The following is a 25637-nucleotide window of genomic DNA, read 5'->3' on the forward strand; positions in this document are numbered from 1 at the left end:
ACCTGCATCCACACATGGGATACAAGCAAGGTTCCGGGGAGCAGAGAAGAGTGTGTCACCTTGGGGCCACATCCGGGGACCATGGCTGTGGCTTCCACTCTGCAGTCTGAGGTCTGCTGTTTGGGGTTCCATGGCTGGAACGTGGGAGGGGACATTCCAGGTGGGGACGCACCAGATGCAGAGGTGGCATGACCACCAGAGAGAGCAGGTGACAAACATCACTGCTCCCGTGGCTCCCACCGGTGTAGACAGGCTGGCTGTCATGGGATCCACTAAGCAGAGCCATGCTTCCACCAGGGGCACAGGGATGCTGCTTTTTCAACCCTTGGTCATGCAGGCACCATGACCTCTCCGCATCCTCTCCATGCCAGATGGTCAGTCCTCTCGGGAGGGTCAGGACGTGATCCTCTGCTGCCACCATTCAAACCTTCCACCCAGGTGATGACGGTCTGCTGGCCAGCAAGTCAGACGCCCATTCCCCATGCTGGGTCCCTCAGTTACAATAACCAACCTCTGCCTCTTGGGCCTGACACCCAAAGTGCACACACACCTCCAGACTTTATGTACTGGGACACATCCCCCCTTTGAGTCCGGGTCATTTCACGCTGCTGAGACCCAAGGTGCACACTGACCAGAGCAGCATCTGGGACACACAGATGGGAGCTGGGTCCCGGCCCCGCGGGCAGATCAGGGCCACCAGCATGGCCCTGTGGGCTCTGTGCTTCCCGGTGAGTGTCACCCTGGGCCCACCAGCCTCGCTCGGACTGCTGCAGCTGGCCACTCGATTTGCTATCCCACAGACTGTGGACAGGCGGACTGAAGGTCCACGGCAGCAAAGTGAGGTCGCTGCTGGCTCCCTCCTGGGCCATCAGGGCTCCTGCATGGCATGGCGCCCAAGACCATAGGGACACCCTAAGTCCAGGGTGGAGCCCCAGCACATGGAGCGTGCCCTCATCCTGGCAGATCCAAGGCTCTGGGGGCTCCCTGTAGGGTCTCCTGCCATGACGCTGCTTCAGGCCATGGCAGCCTGTGGCTGTGGGAGCTGCTTCCTCATGACAGCATGTGCCAGCGTCTGCTGACCCTTGCCTCTGCCTGCCCACCCCTCAGGAGAGCAGCTTGGTCACCAGACACCCAGCTGTCCCTGGAACAAATCCTCCCCTCCAGGGTGTTCATGGCATTAAAGGAACAGAGGACCACCCAACTCTCACCCTGCCGGCCACTTCAGGGTAAGGTGTGTCCTCCTTTCCCCTCGGACACAGACATGGCCTGGCCAGCACACATTCCTGGGGGCAGTCTGGTCAGAAGCAGGGAGTCCCAGGGGCCCATTCTGCTTCCGGGAAACTTTCTGAACTATCTTGTCCCTCTGAACTGGCCATCCCAGGCACAGGTCTGGCCATGGGGGGATCGCAGGATGGAAAGTTGCACTTCCAGGTTCTGTGCGGGGGAGGAGACCCCAGAACGTGGGGGCAGTAGGGGCTCCCTCTAAAAGACGACTCCAGGGCAGAGAAGGGTGGCTCTGACCCTAGGACCCAGGGAAAGCCCAGCAACACCCCAGGTGTTCTCAGCAGCCCCACCCTTGACCAGAAAGGACAGACAAAGGCCCACAGGGCCTGACCATCCTGGGATGGCTCCTTCAAGGCCAGGACTTGATTTGGGTCTTCGGGTTGCAGTGGACACTAGGAGGTCTATCTGCCAGTCCAGCCCAGGCCAGGTGACTCCCAGTAAGAGTGTCCTGGTTTACCTGGGGACTTGGACCCCATCAGCTGTGAGGCAGGGCTGGGGCTTAGGACCATGTGGCAGGAGTCTGAGCCCTGCAGGAGCTCTGAGAGTCGACAGCTGTGCCTGCGTGAGTGACGCCCCAGCAGACACCCTGGACACAAGGCTCGGACGCGTGTACTCCGGGGGACTAGACTGCACTGCCTGCATCCATGCGGGAGAGAGATGTGGTCTGCATGACTCCACCAGAAGGTGGGAGGCCCCAGGAGCCCCGTTGGACATCCCGCTGGACCCCTCCCCAGGAGCCTCTTCCCACCCCTGCAATAAGCCAGACCCTGAGTAGACACTCTGCTGAGTTCTGTGAGTCCTTCAGTGATTCATGGACCCCAAAGCCAGTCATGGGACCCCCAAACCAGGTGTCAGAACTAGGGGTGGTCCCGGGGACCCCGGATGGTGGCTGGTGTCAGAACTGGGACCCCCAAACATTGTGGCTCCTGTCATGCCCAGAGCCACACCTGAGATCCCACCCCAGGGCCAGCCTCGGAGTCTACCCTGCCCTCTCCTGGCCACCTGCCTGCCCCCTAGGGCTCTCGCGTGTTGGCCAGAGAGCAGCTGTCCTTGCATCTGCCTCATTTCTCTGGCAGGCCACAGCACCTCCCTACTTGCTGCCACACATCTGTCTACCAGTTGACCATTGGTCCTCCCACTATGTGGACAGCACCCTTGGGCAAGGCCTAGTTGTCTCTGCATCCCTGGTACCTGAAGCAGGGTGCTAGCCCTCTGTGCAAACATGTCAAATGAGACAGCTAAGGAGTGAGATCCGGGGTGAGCAGGGTCACAACTTCTGAATCACGGGGGCACAGCCTCTGCTCTGTCCCACCTTGTGCACCTGTGCTCCCAGCCAGGCTGGCTGAGCCCACAGTGAGCCCCTGTAACAGGACGCCTGTCCCTCACACCTGCCCCCGCCCAACCCCTGACCAGGCCCACCCCTCTGGCCAACTTTTACTGGTGCAACGTCCACATCCCTTAGGCTGGAGGGTCCTACCTTTGTACCAGCTGACGATAGGCTTGGGGGTGCCCGTCACACGGCAGGCCAGCTTCACTGTCTCACCAAGCTCTGCTGTGCAGTCCGCCAGCTCCTCCTCGAAATCTGGGGGGTCTGGACACACACACACACACACACACACACACACACTGACTCTGAGTTCTTGGTGCATGGGTCGGCAGCGGCCCTAGGTCCTTGGTCCGTCCCTGGACTCATGAGAAGCCCCAGGGTCCAAAGCTGTGGTTGCTACGGACACCACCCCTTGTGACCACCCATCTGGGTGGCCCTCCTGACTCTAACAGTCTGGGCAACTGTCCTGTGCTGGGGGGCCCTGTGTGAACCTTGAGGCTGCCCTCCACTGAAGTCGGGTTCAGCCCAGCACCCCAGCTCAGGCTGCTGAGAGGCTGAGCAAACCACACTCCAGACAGAGCCTCTCCCTTCTGCCTTGTGGGACCGGGCAGGGTGCTGAGGCTCAGGGGCGGAAGACTGGGGCCTCCAGGCCTTCCCAGCGTGGGGCACTCACGCCACACGGGCAGGGCCAGGCGCTGCTGGATGCCACAGATCTCCTTCACCCACGAGTTCTTGGTGATGACCGTGCGCGCCTGCAGCAGGTACTTGCGCACCGAGTCCTCCCGCTCATGCCAGATCTCGAAGGCACGGTCGTCACCCTCCACCTGGTCATTCAGGTCGATGCTGCTCAGCTGCGGGTCGGAGGATGCAGGCTGAGTGTCTGGAGGAACGCAGGCCTCTGCGCCTGCCCCAGCCCCACACTGCCCCCCCCCAGTCCTCCCTGCCCTACCCCCCAGCCCACCTTCATCATGTTCCGGAAGACGTAGCTGAAAGTGTCGGTGCGGGAATCCCTTCTGGGCTTGCAGACCACCAGGTGGTGGCGGAACAGGAAGACGTGGCGGTGATGGCCCTTCCAGGGCATCCGCGCGCCCGGTGCCCCCTCCCATACAATGAAGTGGCCCTGCAGGAGCCCGACATCAGCCCCCAGCCCACACAGCCAGCCCAGAACCCGCCCCCAAGTTCAGCCTGGAGCCTCTGCATTCAGCCCCGAGACAACCCCCCACAGTCAGCCCAGTACATGCCCCCACAGTCAGCCCGGAGCCCCCGCACTCGGCCCCTGCTTGCGGCCCTGCCCAAACCCTCACCCGCTCCCCCGCACCCTGCATCCCGCATCTCAGCATCCCAGACCTGGCGAATGGGCTCGCCCAGTGCCTCCAGGGTGCCTGGGTAGTTCTCCATGAGCGACACGTGCAGCTGGTTCTCCGCACGCTGCGGCAGGGCGGACACCACCGCGTAGGCCTGCTCCAGAAGCGCACAGTTCTGCCCGTTCCTCGCCTTGTTGCGGATCAGCTCCTGGGGGACACAGCGTCAGGCCTCAGCCCAGCGGCCCAGCAACCAGGCCTGGGAGGGGGCTGGGCAGCGCACCCCCTACCTTGAGCAGGGCCTGGTACTGCTGGACCCGCTCCACGGGCTGCTCCAGGAAGTGCTGCAGGGGCGGCGGGGGCGGCTGCGACGGGTCTGCAGCCGACAGCACCTCCTCTGTGTACTTCTGTGGGTGCCGCGGGGCGCAGTGGGGGACAGGGCAGTGTCAGCAGAGCCAGAGATGTGGGGAGCTGGGGCAGCAGGGTGCACATGGGTGCCTGCCTCCTCCCCGACTGGCCACACTCCTGCCCCACTGCACGTGTACACGCACGCACCGTCCCTTCTCCCTGGCCAGCTGCACCACTGCACAACTGCACATGCACATACATGCACACGCACACGCACTGCCCCTCCTCCCCCGCCAGCCGCACCCCTGCCCCACTATGTCACCAACGGAAGGTGAGCATGGGGCTCCAGGAGCTATACTTTGCTCAGTAAGCTGTGGGGCCAGGGCTGGGGGGCACCTTGTAGAACTCCTGCACAGCCGTGCCCACCACTGCTGACTCAGCCTGCACACGGCCCACCAGGAACTCCAGGTACTTCTCAAAGGCTGCCTGGTTCTTGATGAAGCACATGGCCACGTCGTCATCGGTGTCACAGCTCTGCAGCTCCCGCTGGAAGCTACGGCAGAGAGCACAATAGTCGGGGGAGAGCGAGGTCTCAGGTCTGGGAGGAAACAGGCTCCCACCCAGGGCTGGGCTGTGTGGTTGCTTGGGACTGAATGCACTGCACTATGGGAGCCATGGGTGTGGTGGTGGGGGCATCTGTGTGCGTGAGCATCTGTGTGAATGCATGCAGTAAAGGGTGTGTTCATGCAACCTTGCCTATGTGCTGCATGTATCATGTACATATGTGCCTATACGTGGCCACACATGGAGGCATGTGCCTGTGGATGCAGGCGTGCATGTGTCCGAGTGTGCATGTCTGTCTGTCTGCATGTCTATGTGCATGCATATCTGTGTGCAGACACATGTGCTCTATGTGCCATGTACACACATGCCCACATGTGCAGGTGTGTGCAGGTGTGTGCATGGGGATTCAGGCGTGCGTGTGAGCAGGTGTGCACGTGTGGCTGGCATGCATGTGTTCACATCTGAGGACCCACCTGCCCACTCACCTGCTGTGGAAGTGGCTGATGTCCTGCACGTTGCGGAAGATGACTGCTTTCTGGCTGGCCACGGCCGTGGGCACGTGCGGGCAGCGGTCCAGGTGCTGGATGTGGTGCTTCTGCAGGAACTGCAGCTTGCCCACAAAGGCCTGCTCAGAGCTCAGCAGCTCCTGGATGATAGAGCTGGGCGGGGAAAAGGGAAGAGAGAGGCAAGGGCTTGTCCCAGAGTCTGCGCAGCCCACCACCCATGGTCCGAGCAAGCCTGGCACAGTGGTGGAGGGAGGCAGCCCCACGTCTGTCCCGCCACTGCCACCACAAAGCTGCTCATGCCCCACCTGCCAGCCCCTCACCTCAGCCTCATCTTGTATTCATCTTCAGACACGGCCTCCCCTGGGAACTCGGGGGCCTCACTGGGCCCCCACTCGGGCGACAGCTGCTGAGAAAATGGGGGACAGTGGCAGATGGCCTCAGCTCTGGCCCTGCCCTATGGGAGTTAGGCTCCTGGCCTCACAGGGATGACACTCCAAGGGCCCCCACCCAGCCATCCAGTACCTTGAGCCGCTTGTCTAGGTAGGCAGGGGACACCCAGCCTTGCCGTGAGGGGCTGGACTTGGTGGGCTTGGTGCGCACAAGCCAGCGCAGGGGGTGGGCCGAGTCCAGCACCTCCACGTACTGGCCCTCCCGCAGGGAGATGGCATCCGGCTCGGCCCCCAGGGGCAGGTAGTCAGCCGTGACCACATAGATATCGAAGATCTGGGGGCATAATGCTGAGTCAGATCTGGGTGGGAGCCACCCTGATATCCCGAGACCCCAGCAGCCCCCAAAGACCCTAGAGAGGTGGGAGACCCGGGCAGGAGCTAAACTGGCCCCCCAAGGACTGAGCAGCCCCCAAAGACCCCGGGTAGGGGAAGCCGGGCAGGAGCCAGCCTGAACTCCTGAGGCCCCAGTAGCCCCCAAAGACCCCAGAGGGGTGGGGGACCCAGGTGTAGCCTCCTGAGGCTACAGGGTGCCCAACATTAATTTGGGTGAGAAGCCATCCTGAGACTTCATACGGTTTCAGTACAGGCTCAGCAATCTCTGCTGATGGAAATCCCGTCGCGGGGTGGGAGAGGGGATGGCCACCGAGATGTGTGGCCCCCCCATCCCACCAGTGCCCTACCCACCCCTGCCAGTCAGAGCACCTCGCCTCGGGAGTCCCCGTCCTCCGACTCTGAGGACGACTCCTGGACACTGGAGGAGGGGCGGGAACGGCCGTGCCGGGGGGATGCGGATGGTGTCTTGGATTCCTCATCACTGTCCCCTCCAGGCACCTGCAGCTTGGCTGGGGGACACAGGGTACATGATCTCCAAGAAGGGCCTGCACCCCTGTCCCCTCCCCACTGGTGCCCAGGGCACATGAACAAGGCATAGCCCAATCCCGGAGCACAGCCAGCAGTACCCTCACCCTGCGTGATCTTGGCCGACACGATCTCAGTGATCTGGGACGTGAGCTTCTGCAGGAACTCTTCTGTGCCCACCTCAGCCAGGGACAGGTGGCCATGGGCTTCCACCACCGCGGGCTCTGCTAGGAGCCAGAACCCAGCTCAGCCAGTCAGGTGCCTCGCAGACGTGCCCAGGCACCCCCTCCAGGCCCTGTCCCAGGCTCTGGCATCCACAGTGCCAAGGATGGCACAGACTTGAGACCATTACTGCCGGAAGCTTGGGAGGGTCGGGTTAAGGGCTCATGAGGGCTGCCTGGGTGAGTGGGGGTCAGCCAAAAAGTGACCCCAAAGGTGGGCAACCAGCACGCAGAGCACATGACCCTCCCTTCCCACCCATGGTGCAGACTCATGACTTCCACTGAAGTCACAAATCCCCCAGGGTGGGGGAGGCCCTGTGTGGGTGGTGGGAGGGGAATAGAAGGACCCTCCTGGGGGGTGGGGGAGAATCCAGGACTGAAGAGGTCTCCATGGTGGCAGCCCAGCACCTGCCCGCCCCTTCCCTTGCCCGGCCCTCACCCAGCCCTCAGTGGCCACCACCTGCACCCAGGCCCAGTGGCCACAGCTCTGAGCTCTAAGCCCAGGGCCGTCAGGGTCCCCAGATCCACAAGGCTCAGAATCAGGCCCACTGGAGGGCGAGCAGTCATTTCTGGGCCTGTAGAGCTGGGGCTGCACCCTCCATGCCTCACTCCTGCACTAGGAGCATGTCAGCCCCCACCCTGCTCCCAACCATTCTGTACCTGTCCTCTGCCCAACGATATCAGCGGCAAACCCCGCGGTCTCAGTCATCTGTGCAGACACGGCTTGGGCCCTAAAGGAAGCGGTGTCCTGAGAGATTGCCTTCACCGGAGCCCTCCTCTTACAGGGGGACACTGAGGCTCAGAGAGGGCTGCAGTCCAGACAGGATGCCCTGTCCAGGGCCAGTGCTGCTGCTGGCCTGCTCCCCCACACTCACCCCTGCAGGAAGGTGGAGATGAGGGCCTCCTTCACTCCAGCGTGCTCCTCCGCGGCACCCGCCTCCTTGGGCACTATCAGGAGAACAGAGTGAGCCCCCAGGATGACGGCCCACAGCCCTGAGCCAGTGCTGGTTGGGACCCATCCAGCACGTCCCAGCCCGAGGGAGCCCCCAGATGGACATGCTCAGGGTAGCCGGGGGCCTTGGGAGGGCTTCAGCCCGCTGAGCAGAGCCTGCAGGACACTGCTTGGCAGCTGGCCCAGAGGCTGTGTTTGGGGTATCCCCAGCTCCGGATTGGGGGGGGTGGTTGCTGGGCCAGTGACCCCCGTCGACTCACAGCCGGAGATGTGCAGGCTGGCGGAGCAGAGGGCCTGGCCCGCGGCATTGGTGGCAATGCAGGTGTAGGTGCCCTGGTGCTGTCTGCCCACGTCCAGCAGGACCAGACTGTGCTGCTGGGCCGAGCTGGCCACTGTGTAGCCCGGTGAGTCCCTGCCGATCCACAGCACGCCCCGCTCTGCCTCTTCCCGCAGCCAATGCACCGTGGGGGCAGGAGAGCCTGGGGGACAGGCAAGAGCCCATGGGGAAGGGGTTCCCGGAGCTGGGGGGCACCTCAGATCTGCCTGGGGGGCTTTGAGTAGAGGCAGGAGGGGCCTGCTCTGGTCTTCCCGGGTGGGGGTCCTGGGTGGGAGCAGGGAGGGGCCTGCTCTGAGCCTTCCTGGGTGGGGGTCCTCCATGGGGGCATGGTGGGGTCTGCTCTGAGCTCCCTGGGTGGGGGTCCTGGGTGGGGGCAGGGAGCTAGGAGAGCGTTACCTTCCACCTTCACTGAGAAGGTGATGCTGGAACCTTTCTTTACTTTCTTGGAGGTGAATCTTTCCAGGAACCGGGGTGGCACCAGCTGTTGGCCCACATCTGGAGATTTGGCAAATACTGGTGATGACCACATGTCGAGCCCCATCCCTGCTGGGGAGCATGGCCTCTAGGGGCCCCTGCTCCAGCCCCAGCCCCAGGTCACAGCCTCATCCTGCCTGGATCCTGGGTCTCTGCAGCCTGCCCCCAACACTGCTCCATCTGCAAGGTGGTATCCCTCATGCCCTTGGGCCAACCCACCTACCCACCCTCTGCCCACCCATGGGCTCACCCAATGCAGGCTTCTCTTCGGGATCTTTGGGGCCTGAAAGAGGCGAGAAACAGAGATCAGGCCTATAGCCCAGGGGGCCTATGTCCCCAGGGGACCTGTCTCTTCAGGGCCCATCCATGCACCTGTGGGGATCGGGGTCCCCATTCCACACCCTGAGGCTCCAGTGGTCCAGTGTGTGGCCTCCCACCCCACGGCCCCAGGAGTGTGGGGGTCGCTCTGCGGTGGACACAACGTCGCACTGAAGGTCAGAGGGGAGTCTGGGCAGCGCTGGTTCCCTCAGACACTGCTGGCTCAAGTGTGACATGGAGGCACCTGTAGGTGCTCAGGGCTTTGGAGACAAGGACGTGCAGACTTCTCCTCCCACGGGAACTGCTGGCCTCTTCCTCTGCACTGTCCATGGTATCCCCACACTTGCCTGGGTCTGTGTCATGGACCCCGTGCCCCCCACCCATGCTGGCGCCCAAGTGTGGACACCCCGTCCCAGGGACCCACCTCGGACCAGCAGCCGTGCAGATGAGTAGGCCGCGCCCACATTGTTGCTGATGTAGGCCGAGTACTGGCCAGCATCCTCACGGGTGACCGACACGACCTCCAGGGTGTGAAGCGTCTTCCTGTCCGCCATGTGGATGTGCTCAGAAGCCGTCAGGAGCTGCCCGTCTTTGAACCAGTACAGTCGGGGTGCTGGGTAGCCTGTAGCCACGGGGGAGTGGTCAACATCGGCCTCAACCCCAGGGGCACCTGTAATGGCCCAGCCTGCACCTGCCAGCGGCCTGTCTTCCTCACCTTTCACCTTGAGCTGGAACTTGGCCAGGCGTGTGCCGGGGGCCACCTGGAGGTCCTTCAGCTCCTCCACCACCTGGGGCAGCTGGCCCTCCTCTGAGGTTGATTCCATGCCCTCTTGCTCCCGGCTGACAGGGAGAACAGGGAAGGTGGGGTGAGGTGGACCGGGGAGGGGTCCAGCATCTGGGGTGGTATCAGGGGCAGTGAAGTGGACCAAGGAGGGGACCAGAGCCTAGGGGTGTGTCAGGGGCAGTGAGGTGGACCGGGGAGGGGTCCAGCATCTGGAGGGGGGGATATCAGGGGAAGTGAGGTGGATGAGGGAAGGGTCCAGCGTCTGGGGTGTCAGGGGCAGTGGGCCACTTCAGAGTGTCCCTCGTGTGCTGGACAGACACTGCCGGGGCCTGGTGGAAAGCTCTAGTATTCAGACTCTGTCGGTCCCAGACCGCATTGCCACACACTGGGTCTGCCCGCCTGTGCACGGCCCTCTACCTGGACAGGTAGCCCTGGGCGCTGAAGTAGGAGGAGGTCTCCGTGGCATCAGCAGCAGTTTCATAGTCTGTGCTGGTCACTAGGAAAGGAAGAGTGGCTGCCGTGAGGCTTGTACCCCACTCGCGTGGGCACAGCTACACCCTGGGGGCCAGCTACCCAGATCCCTCCCCCAGATCCATCTGTGGAAATCCCAACCCCAACATATGGCTGTCAGGAGTGGAGCCTTTGGGAGGTAATCAGGGTTAAAGGGGCTCCTGCAGGGAAGCTCCCAAGACCAGAAGTGTGCCCTGAGGAGGGGCGTCCCCAGGTGAGGACCCTGTGGGAAGACCACATCTGCCACCAGAAGATGGTCTCCCTGGCACCCTGAGCCCAGACGCAGGCCTCCAGTGCGGCCTCCAGTGCTCTGAGTAGATGATGTTCCAGCCACCTGCTCCGTGGTCCTGTTAAAGCTCCCTGGACCCAAATACCCTCCCCCATCCATGTCCTGCCCCTGCACACAGTACAACATTTGTGACAGTGAAATTTTTAGCAAGAAGCGTGGCCCAGGTTCCCAGCACAGAGCCCCTAAAACCTTTGGAGTTCCTAGTGCTGAAAGCCACAAAGGCATCTTTTGTTACCTAAGGAAGTGACTTTGGAAAGTCCCTCAGGGTGGAGGCTGGTGGCCAGGGGACACAACCCTGGACCCGAGGGTAGGAAGAGTCATTCCACCCCCTTACCTAGGGGGCGGGGAGAGAGCCAGAGGTGGGATCCATCACCCACCACCAACGGCCCAGGACTGAATCCATCGGGCCCACGGAACAAAGCCCCCACAAACCCCACAAGGCAGGGCTTGGGGAGCTCCTGGAGACCACATCAGATGTAGGGAGCGGGACACACTGGAGGGACACACAAGCCCCACACCCCTGCCCCAAGCATGTCCTCCATCGGCTACTTCTGAGTCATGTCACAACAAAGGGGTTAATGCAGGAAGGAGAGTGTTTCCCTGAGCTCTGTGAGCCGCTCCGCACGTGCGTGGAACCCGCCGAGGGACCGTGGGGACCTCGGGTCTGTCACGGGGGTTGGAGGGCCCCAGACTTGCAGTGTGGTGGTGTGTGGGCCTCAAGCGTGACTGTGTAGGGGATGAGGCGGTCTCCCTCTGCGTGGGTATATTGCTGATTGCGGGGGAGGGGGGTGGGCGGTGGGGAATGATGACTCTGTTGGTGGGGCTTGATGGGGATTCCGCGTGGGTGTGATGATGATTCTGCAGGAGGGCTTGATGGGGACTCTGACTGGGTGTGATGCTGACTCCAGCAGGGTGGTTTGTGACGGGGACTCTGTGGGGGGTGGTGGTGACGCTGACTCCAAGGGGAGTGTGATGCTGACTCCATGGGGGCATGACCCTGACTCCCTGGGGGTGTGACACTGACTCCATGGGGTGTGAGGGATGATGCTGGCTCCGTGTGGGTCCGACGCTGACTCCCCACAGATGGGGTCAGAGCTGAGTTCATTGAAGGACCCCCGCTGGCCTCAGAGAATTTCTTGTTGATTCCTTACAGACTGGAAACAATGATGAGCCCTGTGATTGTCCCAGCTTCCCGCCTTAAGTTTCCAGGTCCAGGAGGGGAAACTGAGGCAGAGCCAGGCATGCTGTCCTGGATGGTGAATGCTGCTGGGGTCCACAGGACAGAAGCCAGAGAAGAGAGCGGGCAGAGCACTGACTAGCACGTGCACGTGGAGGGACAAGCCATCTGAAGGGGCCATCGAAACAGTGCGGGGATTCTGCGTTTCCAGTCAGACTGTGAACTTCTACCATCTGTGGCATCAGGTCCTCAGGAAGGCCCTCCCCTCAGCAGAGGGAGGGGGTCAGCCCTAAATGGAGCCCCGCCTGCTCCCCATCCAAGAGGAAGACCTCAAGAAGATCGGAAATACAAAGTATCCAGCCCTGCCCCAACGTGGCCCAACAGAGACACAGGGAGGCAGGAAAACATCCCCCAGTGGGTCACAACCAAGACTGGAAGATGCACATGGAACTGGCAGAGGAGGACATCAAAGTGGGGAAGAGAACTGCATGAACAGAGACCCCCAGCATGCGAAAGAAGACTTCAGGAGCCCTCGTAGGACAAACGATCCACTGATGGGACTGACGGCAGGTTAGCAATGCCTGGAGGACAGCAGAGTTGAGGGGACGATGGTACAAACAACGTGAAATGGAATGCAGACACAAGGGCGGCCGGTGAGAAGGGCTGGCCCGTGGTCACGCCACTGCACACCACCTCACGTGCCTGCAACTGGAGTCCCCTGATGGCGGTGGGGGGAGGGAAGACGCTTGAGGAAGTGACGGCCAAAACCACGGGCGCACCTGACAACAACCAGAAACCCCAAATCCCGAGAAGCTCCATGAACGGCAAGCACAGGGAAACACACAGAAGAGTGCACCCAAGAACGGCACCATCCGATGACTCAAAACCAACGAGCACCCAAGAAGGGCACCATCCGATGACTCAAAACCAACGAGAAGAAGGAAATGCTAAAAAAAAAAAAAAAATACCCAGAGATCATCTTTGAGAAAACGGACACACTGATCCTCGAAGTCTTATAAAGACACATGGGACCCAGACACTCCGACCAGTCGAAACAGGGGTGAAGCTGAAGGACTCACGTGTCTAGATTTCCAAAGGGACTACGAAGCTGCAGCAGTCAACACAGCGTGGTGTTGCCAGGACAAAAGATGCACGGATACACGGGACGGAGTTAGGACCCCAGTCATAAACCCATACATGTCAAGGGAGTCAGCTTTTGACAGGAATTACACAAAAATTTCATAGAGGAAAATAGTCCCTTCTGTGAACGATGCTGGAACAATGGCATTTCCCTGAGACAAGAATGAATTGGGCCTTTACCTTACACCATATACCCAAACTAAACCTACATATAAGAGTCAAAACTATCAAACTCTTAGGGAAAAAGGGGTTGTAGATCTTTATACCGTTGGATTAAGTGACAGTCTTATAGACGTGACAATAAAAGTACAAACAGCTGAAGGAGAAGTACTGGGCTTCATCATGATTAGTAAGTCCTTGTGCATCCAAAAACACCATCAAAAAAGTGGAAGGAAAATCCTCAGAATGGAAAAAAAGATTCAAATAGCTTTCCAAACCACAGGAGAAATACAGACATTGTTTCAGACATACAAAAGCTGGAAGAATTCTAGCATTCCCAGATTATGTTTAAAAAGTTGGAAGACATCCTTCAGGCATAAGGACAGCAATGCTGGAACCCTAGATCGCCACTGCAGGATGAAATGCTCCTACTTTGGTAAACATAAAAAGTTTCCTCTCGTTCCCAGCGGCTGGCTTTTGTGGGGCTCTGCTGATGATGCTTGGCCACGTCTGTGGCCCTGTGTCCTGTTCGCGTCCGCCTTTTTTTTTTTTTTTAACACTGTTCACCACTGAGCAATGTTGTTGTTTTCAGATCAAGTTCTTTCCTAGATAATGTGACTGGCAGATGCCTTCTCCCAGCCCGCAGTCCCCCAACGTGGGGTCTTTCTCAGAGCAGAACTTTGTAACTTTGACCGATTTTCCCTTTTGTGGGCGTTGCTTCAGTTGTCAGATGTAAGTAGTCTTTTCCTGGCCACAGCTCCTAAAGATCTCCTCCGATCTCTTTCCTGAAAGTCCCATATTTTTTGTATTTTCTATTTACATCTGTAATCCCTGTGAAGCTCATCTTTCTATGAGGCCGAGGTCTAATTTTTTGGCGGATAAACCCCCGAATGAATCCCTCCAGCGCTACTTGAGATTCTATCCCCGAATCTGACATCCTACCCTTCCTCCACTGAAATGCTCTTGCGCTTTTCTCAAAAACCAGGTGGACACACTCATCCTGAGCCTACCAGGAGTCACCGGGTTAGAATAAAACACACCTCCTGTCCCACTGTCCCTCGGGGGAACTTGGGGGACTCGGGAACCGTGTGCTTGGCACCAAGGATGACCAAATCCATATTGCTTATTGTACCACAGCAAACGGCCACACGTGCTGGGGGCCCCTGTGACCTGTCCAGACACCCCCCAAGGAGGGAAGACCCCGACCCCCAGCCTGGCCCCAGGACATGGAGCTTCCCAGTCCCCTCTGACCTGAAACCAGTGTTCTCCGGGTCCTCCTGCAGCCCAGCACCGCCCCCTCCCCCAGCTCCCACAGTGGCCCTGGTCAACCCCGCCTCCCGCACTCACGGTCCACGCGGAGCTCGGCCTTGGTGGAAGACACGCCCACGCTGTTCTCAGCCATGCAGCGGTATACGCCCATGTCTGCAGGCACTACAGCTGTGATGATGAGCTGGTGACCGCCCTGCTGGTCTTCGCTGATCATATAGTGGTCGTCCTCCTCCAGCATCCGGCCATCCTTGAACCAGCATACAGTGGGCACGGGCTGGCCGGTCACCACGCAGTCGAAGCTCACGGGGTACCCGTCCAGCACCTCCTGGTTCTGCAGTTCAGTCAGGAACACCGGGGCTGCGAGGGGCAGGTAGAGCATGCAGTGAGTGGGCCCCTGCTTCTCCTCCAGCCACCCCAGCAGCCGGTGGCCCAGCGTGCATCTCTTGCAGGCCCTGCCAGCTTCACCCCATTCTCTGGGAGGGTCCTTGACCTCCCAGCCTGGGTCTCAAGCCATCGAGAGGCAGGGGATAAGAGACAGGAAACGGAGAGTCAGGGGAGGGGATGGGAGACAAGTGCTGCGTGGGATGAGGGTCCAGGGCTGCAAGCATGAGACGGTTTCCAGACCTGACGCCAGGGGCTATGAGTCACACCTCACTGTTGTTCCTAAGGACATGCAAGCCAACAGTGGAACAGCTTTAAAATTAACTTCAGTTGCCAGAGCAGGCGAAGGGGGCCGTGGAACCCCACCTTTTACAGCCATCTATCCCAAACCCTCATGGAGCAAGAAACGCAAACCCTAGAAGCCTAGAAGCCTTGTGAAGCCTAGATCCGCTTCACAAAAGGGGACACTGAGGCCCGGAGGAGCTAGCTGGGATGGACAGTGAACTGTGCTACCCCTGAATTCAGGCTCTTTCAGCCCTGTGGGCTGCATCTGCAGCGGCCAGAGGCGGGAGCGCAGCCAGCTCCCCAAGTCTGCAGCCGCTGGGATCCTTCTCCTCCACCGCCCCACCCGGGCAGCAGGCAGCGGGCAGCAGGCAGTGGGCAGCAGGCAGACTCACCGGCCTCCTCCGCAGTCAGTGGGCAAGGCGCCATCGCCTGCGTTGCAGCCGGGGGTGGAGCCAGCTTGCTGATGCGCATCTCCACGCCCCTGGGCCCCTGCTCCGACAGGCAGATGTCCACTGAGATGCCCATGGTGCCGAACATCTCCCGGAAGCAGGTGGCCGCACGGTGGGCCTCGTCCAGCGACTCGAAGCGGATGTGGACAAAGTGCTGGTCTTCGCGGTACATCTGCCAGTCTGCAGGCTCCTCGGGCTCTGCGGATCCCTCATCCGCACTGAGGAAGATCTCTTCATCTGAGACCTCAGCCGGGCTCTTGGTGCGGAAGAGCCGGTGCAGCCGCCGGGCTGCCCGGCGGAAGGCGTCGTCCAGCTCACCCCCCGAGGAGCTCTCTGCCTCGCTCTCAGTCCCGCTGACCACCACACAAGCGCTGTGGGCCACGCGGCCAAACTTGCTGCTCACCTGACAGGTGTAGCAGCCGGCGTCCGCCAGGCCCAGGCCCGTGACCAGCAGGGAGCAGGTGCCATCGCTAAGCTGGTCGATGTGGTGGTGCCGACCGTCCACCAGCTCCATGCCATCCTTCAGCCAGCGGGCACGCACATCCGCCTTGCTGGACACCACACACTCCAGACGCAGGACATCCCCCACCTGTGCCTCAGTGTCCCTGAACGTGCGGGAGAACACAGGTCCCTCCTGCTGCTTCATCTCCTTGCGGACCTTGTAGCCCTTGAAGGCAGCCTGGATCTTCACGGCTGCTTTGTCCATGGATGGGTCACTCAGGTCCTCAGCACTCAGGTCTCCCGGTGGTGGGTGAGTGGCTGTTGGCTGGTCCTGATGCTTCTGTGGCTTCCCAGGTAGGACTGTGGGGACCCCAGCCTGTGCACACAGGGAAGGTGGGGAAACTGAGGCCCGTGACAGGGAAAGGATGGCACAGGGACAGCTGGGGCAGGACTGGAAGCAAAGTCCAGGGCTCCCGTCCCTGCTCCATGTATGTGTACATCACGCCAGTCCGCTTCCTGCCCTCCTGCAGCTGCTTAACCTACGGGTGCCTAGTGACTCCTATGGCCTTCGAGATGGAGGCCCGCCCCCTGAAACCGCTTTAAGTGGTCACCCGAACAGAGACTGACAGGCTGTGAGACAGAAAGACTAGTTTCAGCTCTAAACAGCCAGGTGGATGGTGGATGGGTGGACGGGTGGACAGGTGGAAGGGTGTGTAGATGGGAAGGTGGGGGATGGATGCGCGAGCGGTTCTGATGGATGGGTGGGGGATGGGTGAGTGGGGGATGGGTGGGTTGACGGTAGATAATTGGTGAAGACCTGAGCCATCCAGGCCTCTCCTTGCAGGTCACACTGGACACTCACCTTGCTGACCAGTGGTGAGGTGCTGGGCCTCCCAGCCTTCTTGAGATAGGTAACCAGGGAAGGAGTGCCTGCCCGGGACTCATCATCAGAGCTGGTATGTGAGAGGTCAGCCTCGCCAGTTCGTGCCAGCTCGTCTGCTGTGGAGTAGTCCTCTGAGAGGTCAGGGGCTGCTTCCTCTGCCTCCTGTCGCAGATGCTGCAGGCGACCATCCTCCTCAGGCAGTTCACTGATGGAGTCTAGCGTGGGCTCACGGCTCATGCGGCGCTTCCGGGCCAGGGCCTCCCACAGCAGGTGCAGGTCGCCCTCCTGGGCTGCCTCAGGGGGGAGGCTGGGCTGTGCAGGGGTCTCATCCCCAGACCCGGGGGTCAGCACCACTGAGAAGGACAGGAGACTGGTCAGCAGGTGGGGGGGATGACAACGCTTTACCCCAGGCTGGCCTAGGCTGTGACTGTGGTTCTCCTCAGTAGACCAGAGAGCTCTGAAGGCCCAATCGTTACAAGGTTTTGAGGTTCTGAACTGCCCTGTTGGTCTCAGCATCCTTATGAGGCCAGACCTCAACCTGCATCAGGGCCCTACAGAAGAGGAGTGAGCCCAAGGACAGGGCCAGAGTCAGGGAAAGTGCAGATGCCTCAGAGTGTGAGGGGTTCAGAGCCCTGGGGGAGGGGGGAAACGGGGCTGGAGGGGGGAAGTGATGGGGGAGGAGTCAGAGCACAGAGGGAGGGAGTCAGAGTGGGGGGGTCAGTGCACAGGGGAAGGGGGCCAGAGTTGGTGTGGGGTGCTCAGAGTGCACAGAGAAGGGGGTCCATGGGGAACCTGGTGGTGGTAGGGGTCTTGCAGTGGCTCAGAGCACAGGGCATCGGGGGTCAAGCACAGAGGAAGGGGATCAGAATGGGGATGCTCATAGTGAGGTCTCAGAGCACAGGCGGTAGGGGAACTTTTAGTGTGGGGGCATGAGTTCAGGGGGGAGTGATTCAGTGGGGGACTCAGCATGGCAGTGCTTAGAGCACAGAGTGGGGGACTCAGAAGGAAGGGGGAAGGGAGGTTCAGAGGACAGAGGCAGAAGAGCTCAAGAGACCAGCAGTGGGTAGGAAGGCATGTGTTGGCCAGTGTCCTGCTCAGGTATCAGTGTGACCTGAGCGGCCACCTTGTGAAGAAGCTTAGCGACGAGACTATGCATTTCCCCACCTGTCCTCGGTATTCTTTGGTGTGAGGCAGGCTCGCCAAGAGGACCCCCTGCCCTTCCACCCCCAACCAGAGCTGACGAAGAGGAGGGGCCGGCTCACTCCCACACCCCAGGGCTCTCACGCCTTGACTGGGTCCCGAGGACGCACCCTGGAAAGTGGCAGCTGCAGGGGAGGTGGGGTCCTGGGTGCGGCAGCAGCGGTACTCGCCCTGGTCCTCCGCCGAGAATCCCCGGATGACCAGCGTCTGCTGCTGACCCCGGCAGAGAACTTGGAAGCGCCCGCTGGGCTGGATGAGCTCCGACCCCTTCAGCCAGACGACCTCACCCGCCTCAGTGACCTCGCACTCCAAACACACGTCCTTGCCTGCAACCACCTGCCGGCTCTCAGGAGCGGGGTGCGTGGGAGCCGGGGGCGCAGGAGCGGGGCACGCGGGAGCCCCCAGCACGGGAGCTGGCGGCGCAGGTTCAGGCTCCTGGGGCTCTGCGGGAAACAATGCCACTTCAACAAAGGCTTGCCCCGGGCCCTGCAGCTTGGGGAGACCTCGACCACTCCAGCGGACCTGACCCTCCCCAACCGGGGGGAGTGCAGCGACTCACCCAGTCTCACTGTCTGCGGCAGGTGCACGGGCTCCCCAGCCCCCGCTGGGCCCACAGCCGCCACTCGGAAGCGGTAGGTCTCCCCGGGAGCCAGGTCATCCACCACGCACTCAGGCCCAGGCACCAGTTCATGGCACAGGCGCCACTCGCCCGTGGCGGCCGCCTTCATCTCCACACGATAGCCACAGAGACCGCCGCCACCGTCGCTTGCGGGTGCCACCCATGACAGCGTCACGGAGTGGCTGCTCCTAGCCACCACCTCGGCGTCCTCTGGGGGATCCGGGATGCCTGCAGGGAGTGAGGGCTGGTCCATGGAGGCTCCTGGTGGGCTCCCGCGCATGCCCAACAGGCCTGATTTGGGTCTGATCCTGGCATGTGCAGCGGGCGCGCCTCTGTGCTCAAAGGCCAAGACTGTCTGCAGGAGCCAAGGGACACCGCATGCCCTGAGCCAACCAGGATGGGGGCCACGGAGAGGCCCCCGGCAGCTTCCAGGACTGGAGCAGTAGAGCCCTCCCCATGACCTGAACCAGGCGACCCGAGCCACCCACCCAGCACCGTGAGCCGTGCGGAGGCCACGGCATCGCGGGCAGCAAAGGTGACTTCGCCAGCATGGTGCATCTGGGCACTGCGCAGCAACAAGGCATGGTGGCTGCCATCCGCGGTGACCATCCAGTCAGGGTCGTCGGGCTGCACAGCAGTCCCATTGATGTACCAGGTCGCCTCGCCCACCGGCACCGCCTCGCTGAGCATGCAGCTGAAGCGGGCTTGCACCCCGGCTCGCACCGTGGCGTCTTGCGGCGGCTCCAGTATGTCCAGGCGCCAGCCTGTGGGTGGGGGCAGTGCGTGTAAGCCAAGGGTGCAGGGGTGGCCTGGGGGAACCCTTGGTAAACCTGCGTGCTACCGGGTTTCTACAGCCCCGCCGCCTCCCCCTGGCCGAGGAAAAGACCCAGCCTAGGCAGGAGGAGCCTCAGAGACCAGACTCCAGCCCTGCAGGTCCGTGGCACGGGGTCCCATGGGGGGGCTGGTCTCAGAGACCTGGTCCCAGCCCTGCATGCCGGCGGCTCCAGTCCCATGGGAGGGGGTCTCAGAGACCAGACCCCAGCCCTGCACATCCATGGCTCAGGGTCCTGGGCATGGGAGGGGGGTCTCAGAAACCTGGTCCCAGCCCCGTACACTCCTGGCATGGGGTCCTGTTGGGGGGCGGGTCTTGGAATCCTGGCCTCATCCCGTGGCCCCATCCCACCCCCCATCAGGCCCGAGGCTTTGCCCCTGCCTCCGCCCTCCCTCACCCCTGACCTCTGACCGTGAGGAACGCGGACGTCACCACATCCCCCGCCAGAAAGGTGACCCGGCAGCTATCCTGCGGACGCAGGTTCTTGAGCAGCAGCAGGTGACGCAGTCCATTGTCGAAGTAGACCACCTCTGCGTTCTCCGACGTGTGCACGGGCTCATCGTCCAGCAGCCAGCTGTGGGCAGCCACCTCGGGGCGCGACAGCTGGCACTCAAACAGCGCCTCGCCACCTTCCAGCGCGTCCACGTTCTCTAGGCCACGCAGCACTGTGTTCTTGGCTGCGGGGAAGGGGGCAGCTCAGGGCTCCCAGAGCGATCCTAAGGGAGGGCCTGCCCCCATTACAAAGGGCCCCAGGACTGAATAGGAAATAGCGAGTGGAGGACAGCCTATGGTGTCCAGGTGGTGCCCTGCCCACTCCCACACCCTAAGGGCTCTGGTGGCCCCGCCCACTCCCACACCTTAGGGGCTCTGGTGGCCAGGGGCAGGGGGTCTCCACACCAGACTGGTGAGATGGCTCAGAGGTGTTTCCAAGGCACAGCCGGGCTCAAACCCCCACCCCACCAACACCCCACTGCAGAACGGGGCTCTGAAAATGCTCCCCTTTCTCCCTGTCCCCAGCCATGCTGAGCTGCTCCCCTCACACACACACACCCGAGACGCACCTCTGCCCTAATCCCCTACCCCTCTCTAGTCCTCTTGTGCACACAGGACACCAGTCTTGATAACTGGACACGTGGTTTTTGTGTAAGCTGTAAGCTCAGGCTGGGCATGCCTGGCCCCAACTCCAGCTTAGGGCCTGGCTGCCCTCTGTCCTGGCTTGCCACCTGCCACGGCCCATTCCCACAACATACCACCTGCTGGGCAGTGATGCCAGTAGGAACAGTCTTAGTGCGCTTCCAGGAGGAGGAGGAACCTCAGATTGGGCATGCCTGAGCCAGGCAAGAGGACTGACAAGAGGGATGGGAAGGAAGAAGGGACTCATGAGGGGCAGCAGGGACCTGGATGCCAGGTGCCAGGTGGGGTCCTGGCAGTGGGGTGCATGTCAGGCCAGACAGGAGTGTCAGGCGACCCAGAGCTGGCCTGGATGCCGGGAAGGCTGTGACCGTGACCCACAGGACCTCAGATGCTGACCTAAGGGAAGGGGGCAGGGCAGCCAGGCGCACGGCCCCAGCAGCTCTCTCAAATGAAACCTGTACCCAGCCCTTGTGCTCAATCCCAACTTGTCCACTGAGTCCACCCTGCAGGCAAGGGTGCCCGCTCTGGACAAGGAGCCCCAGGGAGAGAAAGGGGCAGAACAGAGCACCAGAGAACCAGTCTATGTCCCTCTTATGGCCACCTTCCTGGCCCTGGGCTGCTGGCACCACAGACCTGACATCCCCACATCCTGGCCCCTTCCCTCCCCGCATCAGAATCAGTGGCACCAACAGGGGTTATGTCTATGTCTGTACTGGGCTCAGATGGCCAGGCGGGGGCTGCTCTTAACCATTGCGGGGGAGCAGGGCCACACCCGCCATCACTGCTGGCCCTCAGCATCCGTAGTTCCCATCCCAGATGTACCTGCTGCTTTGCCTTGATAAAATAACAGACTTCAAAGCAACAGTGAGCCCCTGAGCCCTCGCCTGCCCTCTCCTGCTTCTTGGGGCTCTCTTGTCCGCACCCCCTGCCCAGATGCCCTCATGCCTCAGGCCCATCCCCGCCTCCCTCAGGCCTGGGCTCCCATGGGGCCCCTCCCCATAGCTGCTGGCGGCCATCTCCTTTTCCTACAGCCCCCACAGGGATGGCCCCCTGAACAGGGGGATTGCTGTCTATTCTGAGCCTTGCTCCCAGCAACCGAAAACAAAGCATTTTAAAAACTAGGTTCTGTCGAGAGTGAAGGGGGGGTGCCCCATCCGGCAGGTGGTCCCTGACCACTGCCTCCAGCCTGCAGCTCACTCATCCCCAGGAGGGGTTCAGATTTTCCCAAAGGGGAAGTGTCAGCAACCAAGAGATGTCCCCCTGACAGGGGCTGCCATCCGCACCCCACTCCTTGCTCCCAGAGTGTGTCCTTGCTGCACTGCAGTGGGGACACAGGCTGGGGCACCCTTGGGGGGCCGGCCTGGATGGGAGAACAACTAAGACCCCAGGCTCAAGGAGCGCAGCCCAGCACCACATCCTGTCCCAACAGGCCGCTCTGGGAAAGGTGGGCCCCTGCCTGCTGGACCCTGTCTTTCCGGCACAGTCACACGGCCTCGGCTGTCACCGCCTGCCTGGGCTGTCAACACTGGCCTTGGCAGCACTTGGGATGGTCCCAGCAATGCCAGAGCCGTGCAAGGCCTCACCTTGCACATGGAGCAGGGCTGCCACGCGGGTGCCCGCAGCCTCACAAGAATAGATGCCACTGTCGCAAGGCAAGGCTGGCCTGAAGGACAGCCTGGCCACGGTCCAGTCCTGCTCTATGAAGACACGGCGCCCGTCAGCGCACACCTCCTGTTCGTCCATCTTCCACGTGGCCTGCACGGGCCGCGAGTACTGGCAGAGGAGCTCTGCCGAGCCGCCCTCCTCCACCACCAGGTCCTGCATGGCACTGACCACCTCCACCGTGGGATCTGTCGGCCGACACCCCGGGCACGCGTCAGCCAGAGCGGCCCGGCTGCACCCTACCCGCCCTGTGCTCTCAGCAGCTCAAGCAAGCATGAAGCTGTGGCAGGAGGGGCCCCGTCCCGGCAGCCTGAGCCTCACCCCTGCCCACCACCATCCCCTGGCGGCTCCCCTAGGCCCCTCCTCATCCCTCTCATCCCCAAAGCCCTACCTCCCTCCCCACCCCCGGCCCAGGCCATACTCCCCTCAGCAGGGAAACGACACCTGTCCTCAAAGCCCCCAGGCCCTGCTCGGGGTCTGTGAACTCTGCTGGTCACACACAACACCCCCAGCCCAGCTCGTCCCTGCTCCAGGGGCCTCGCTAACCTCCTTGGGGTCCCCATCCTCTCTTAGCCTGCTGAAATCCTACTCAACAAATGGGTCACCCCAGGGCGTGGGTGCATGTCCATGTGCAGTCTGCCTTGGTCCTGGGGTAAGAGTGCCAGGCAAAGGCTTGCTGAGTGGTTAGATGCATGGGACCAGCTGGGAAGGACAGCACGGGAGAACCTCTCAGCTGTCCCAGGAGTTCCTGACACCCCCACAGCTGTCCCTCCCAGAGAGCCCGCAGCAAGGGAGGCAGCAGCTAGCAGGGAAGGTGCGGCTCTGCCCAGGACTGGGAAGGGGGCTCTCCCCTCCCGACTGCCCTCGTGGGCTCCTCCTCTTCCCAGGCAGGAAGAAGTGTCTGGGCCCCACGGGTGGCTGAGGAGGGGCATGCCTTACAGCTTCACCACTCCCCAGCCCCACCTTCTCTCCTACAAGTCAAGAAAGCAGACCTCCCGCTGCGCCTGCCCTGTCCACGTCCTGGGGCCAGCCCCAGACCTGCCGCCCAGGGAGCCCTCAGCAAGCATGCCAGGTCAGCGGGTGCAGAAGCGCCAGCTCAGGGCAAGGTCCCATCGGCCAATACCTTTGACCAACAGCTTGGCCGTGGAGACCAGGGGCCCTGCACGGTAGGTGATGGTGCCTGAGTCGGCAACCCCCAGGCCCGAGAGCGTGAGGGAGTGGAAGGTCCCGTCACGCACGGAGATGGCGCTCTGGGGGCTGTCCTGCAGTAGGGTGCCATCCAGCCACCAGCGGGCCTCCGGCCCACCGGCGCTGGACACCTCACAGGAGAACGTGGCCACCTCCCCCGCAAAGACGTCCACATTCTGCAAGCCACGTACCAGGCATGGGGCCGCCTCTGCGCGAGAGGGCAAAAGGAGGGGGGCTGGGCATTCTGGGTCTGTGGCACCAGCCTGGGGTCTGAGTCTACAGATCCACCCCGGCCAGCTGGCCCGCCTTGCTTGCAGAATGAGACCCAGAGACCATGCACGGCAAGCCCATGGAGGACGGGTTCAGCCCCCCTTGCAACTGACACCCCCACTGGCACACAGCCACTTTCACCAAAGGAGGCTGTTGACCTGCCTCCATGCCCTTTTCAGAAGGCACAGCGCACATACCCTAAGCCCCCAAACTGGGGTCTTTGTGGGGCGGAGTGTGGAATGAGGAGAAGCTGTGAGGCCTACTGCTCTGGTGTGCTGTGGGATCTCCCGTGGGACATAAGCTTTCCATCCCTGGAGAGACGGAAGCAGGTATCTCTCCATTCCCACAGTTCCATCTATGCAGATGTGCCCTAAGGTCCCTCTAGCCCTCAGATTCCCAGGCCCTAATGCTGCATGGCAACTGTTCCCCTGCCCTGTCACACAGTGGGGCCTGAAACCAGGGCCTTCCCAGATGCAGATGATGCCTGCTCTGTACCCCTGAACCCACCATGGCTGACCCCTCCCCCAAAAGGCCCTCCATATCCTTCCCGAGGCTGCGCCATTGATGCCCTAGCCCCCACCTGCCCTTCCCCTCTCTCCCAAAAGTGCACACCTGACTCCATCCCCACGCTACCCCATCAGTTCCCCATTCCCGTCTCCAGCAGAGTTCCCAAGTTCATCCACATGCCACCTGTCGGGACACTCATTCACACATCCCCATGCTTATGGCCCTCCCCACAAGGCCATGGGCAGGATACTCCAGCTGGGGTCACCAGCCAAGACTGGCCAAGGCACAGCCCTCAGTAAAGTCTGCAAGGCCCAACCCAGTCCCATGCTGCCTCCTCACAGATGCGCAACCTGATGAACATATGACAGCCTTCCTGGACCCACTCTGCACAAGACAACCAGGATACTACCCCTCTCCCATCACTCAGCTTGAGGGCACTGCTCTCTGGAGCCTTTCCCAGCCCCATAGTTCCCAGAGCTGTCTGTCCGCCCTCTGAAGATCTGGTGGAGAGATGAGGGGACCTCAGATTCAGGACTCATTCTGTCTCTGTGTCCAACTCCCACAGCAGACTGAGGACTCACTGGGACAGAGCTGCATCCTTCCCCTCTCTAAGTAGGTGATGGTGAGGTAGATGGTGGATAGATGTACAGACGCACAGATGGATGGTGGGTGAACAGATGGACGGATGGTGGATAGATGAGCAGATGGGTGGTCAAATGGTGGATGGATGGATGAACAGGTAGATAAGTGGACAGACAGAAAAATGGGGTAAATGGACAAGTGGATGGATCTGTAGATGAATGATGGATAGTGGGTGAGTGGTTAGATGCATGGGACCAGCTTGAAAACTGGGAGTAGGACAGCACGGGAAAAACCTCTCAGAGTCAGACACTCAGAGATGACCAGCCCTGGGGACAAAGTATAACCCAAGGTGAAAGTCTTCATATACTGTCTACAGGTCTGGAACCTTATATACTCTTGTCTACACCTACATGCATCATAGCTGCCCTGTTGCATCAGCACTTGGAAAGCTGTTGGATGCACAGCTGCGTATCAGTGTAGAAATGAGCACATGGACTGGTGTCACAACAGTCATTGTATGGAGGGTGGAAATCCCAAAGGCCCTGCCTCCACCGCAGGGCCCAGGCCCACAGCAGCCAGCCTCCCCACCTTCCTCCTGTGGACAGCACTCATCCCATAGTGGGATCCCAAAAACACAAGAATGTCTCAAGCTGACATGCACTGGTCCATCTCTTTGGGCTTCTGGTCTGTGGCTTTAACCACGAAGGGGTGGAAAATGGGTTACCCCAAGGCAAGTTCACCTCTGGAAGGCTTGGGTTTCTGGTCACACCACCTCCAAACAGCTCCCTGAGTAGGGAAATACAGACACCCACAGGCAAGGGGCTGCTTAGTGGAGGGGGCTGCCCACCTGTGACCTTTAACTGGGCCTCCGAGCTACATGAGCCCACTTGGAAGCTGATGGTTCCAGCATCCTCTAGGGTCACCTGAAGGAGAGAGG

At 61.2% G+C, this 25637-nt stretch overlaps 1 protein-coding gene across 30 annotated transcripts in view; it reads right to left on the bottom strand.

The window, feature by feature from the left end:
• Positions 1-25637, bottom strand: part of OBSCN (obscurin, cytoskeletal calmodulin and titin-interacting RhoGEF) — a 137108-nt gene that overhangs the window by 26332 nt on the left and 85139 nt on the right. For 26 of the 30 annotated variants that reach the window (XM_032335099.1, XM_032335091.1, XM_032335087.1 and 23 more), the window contains 29 exons: positions 25548-25623; positions 23277-23549; positions 22075-22341; positions 19762-20034; positions 19014-19289; positions 18466-18753; positions 18017-18349; positions 16686-17059; positions 15326-16199; positions 14346-14624; positions 10141-10219; positions 9655-9779; positions 9364-9561; positions 8872-8904; positions 8544-8642; positions 8071-8289; positions 7734-7806; positions 7519-7589; positions 6739-6864; positions 6482-6621; positions 5853-6053; positions 5651-5733; positions 5310-5483; positions 4657-4813; positions 4203-4319; positions 3959-4123; positions 3573-3731; positions 3285-3462; positions 2762-2875 (listed from right to left, as the gene is read on the bottom strand). In XM_032335099.1, the coding sequence (XP_032190990.1) occupies positions 2762-2875; positions 3285-3462; positions 3573-3731; positions 3959-4123; positions 4203-4319; positions 4657-4813; positions 5310-5483; positions 5651-5733; positions 5853-6053; positions 6482-6621; positions 6739-6864; positions 7519-7589; positions 7734-7806; positions 8071-8289; positions 8544-8642; positions 8872-8904; positions 9364-9561; positions 9655-9779; positions 10141-10219; positions 14346-14624; positions 15326-16199; positions 16686-17059; positions 18017-18349; positions 18466-18753; positions 19014-19289; positions 19762-20034; positions 22075-22341; positions 23277-23549; positions 25548-25623 (5824 nt within the window). The remainder of the gene's footprint in view (positions 1-2761; positions 2876-3284; positions 3463-3572; positions 3732-3958; positions 4124-4202; positions 4320-4656; positions 4814-5309; positions 5484-5650; positions 5734-5852; positions 6054-6481; positions 6622-6738; positions 6865-7518; positions 7590-7733; positions 7807-8070; positions 8290-8543; positions 8643-8871; positions 8905-9363; positions 9562-9654; positions 9780-10140; positions 10220-14345; positions 14625-15325; positions 16200-16685; positions 17060-18016; positions 18350-18465; positions 18754-19013; positions 19290-19761; positions 20035-22074; positions 22342-23276; positions 23550-25547; positions 25624-25637) is intronic. The other 4 variants (XM_032335072.1, XM_032335102.1, XM_032335071.1 and 1 more) reach the window with 3 other exon arrangements.

Source organism: Mustela erminea, chromosome 3, assembly GCF_009829155.1.
Source record: "Mustela erminea isolate mMusErm1 chromosome 3, mMusErm1.Pri, whole genome shotgun sequence".
Taxonomy (NCBI): Eukaryota; Metazoa; Chordata; class Mammalia; order Carnivora; family Mustelidae; genus Mustela; species Mustela erminea.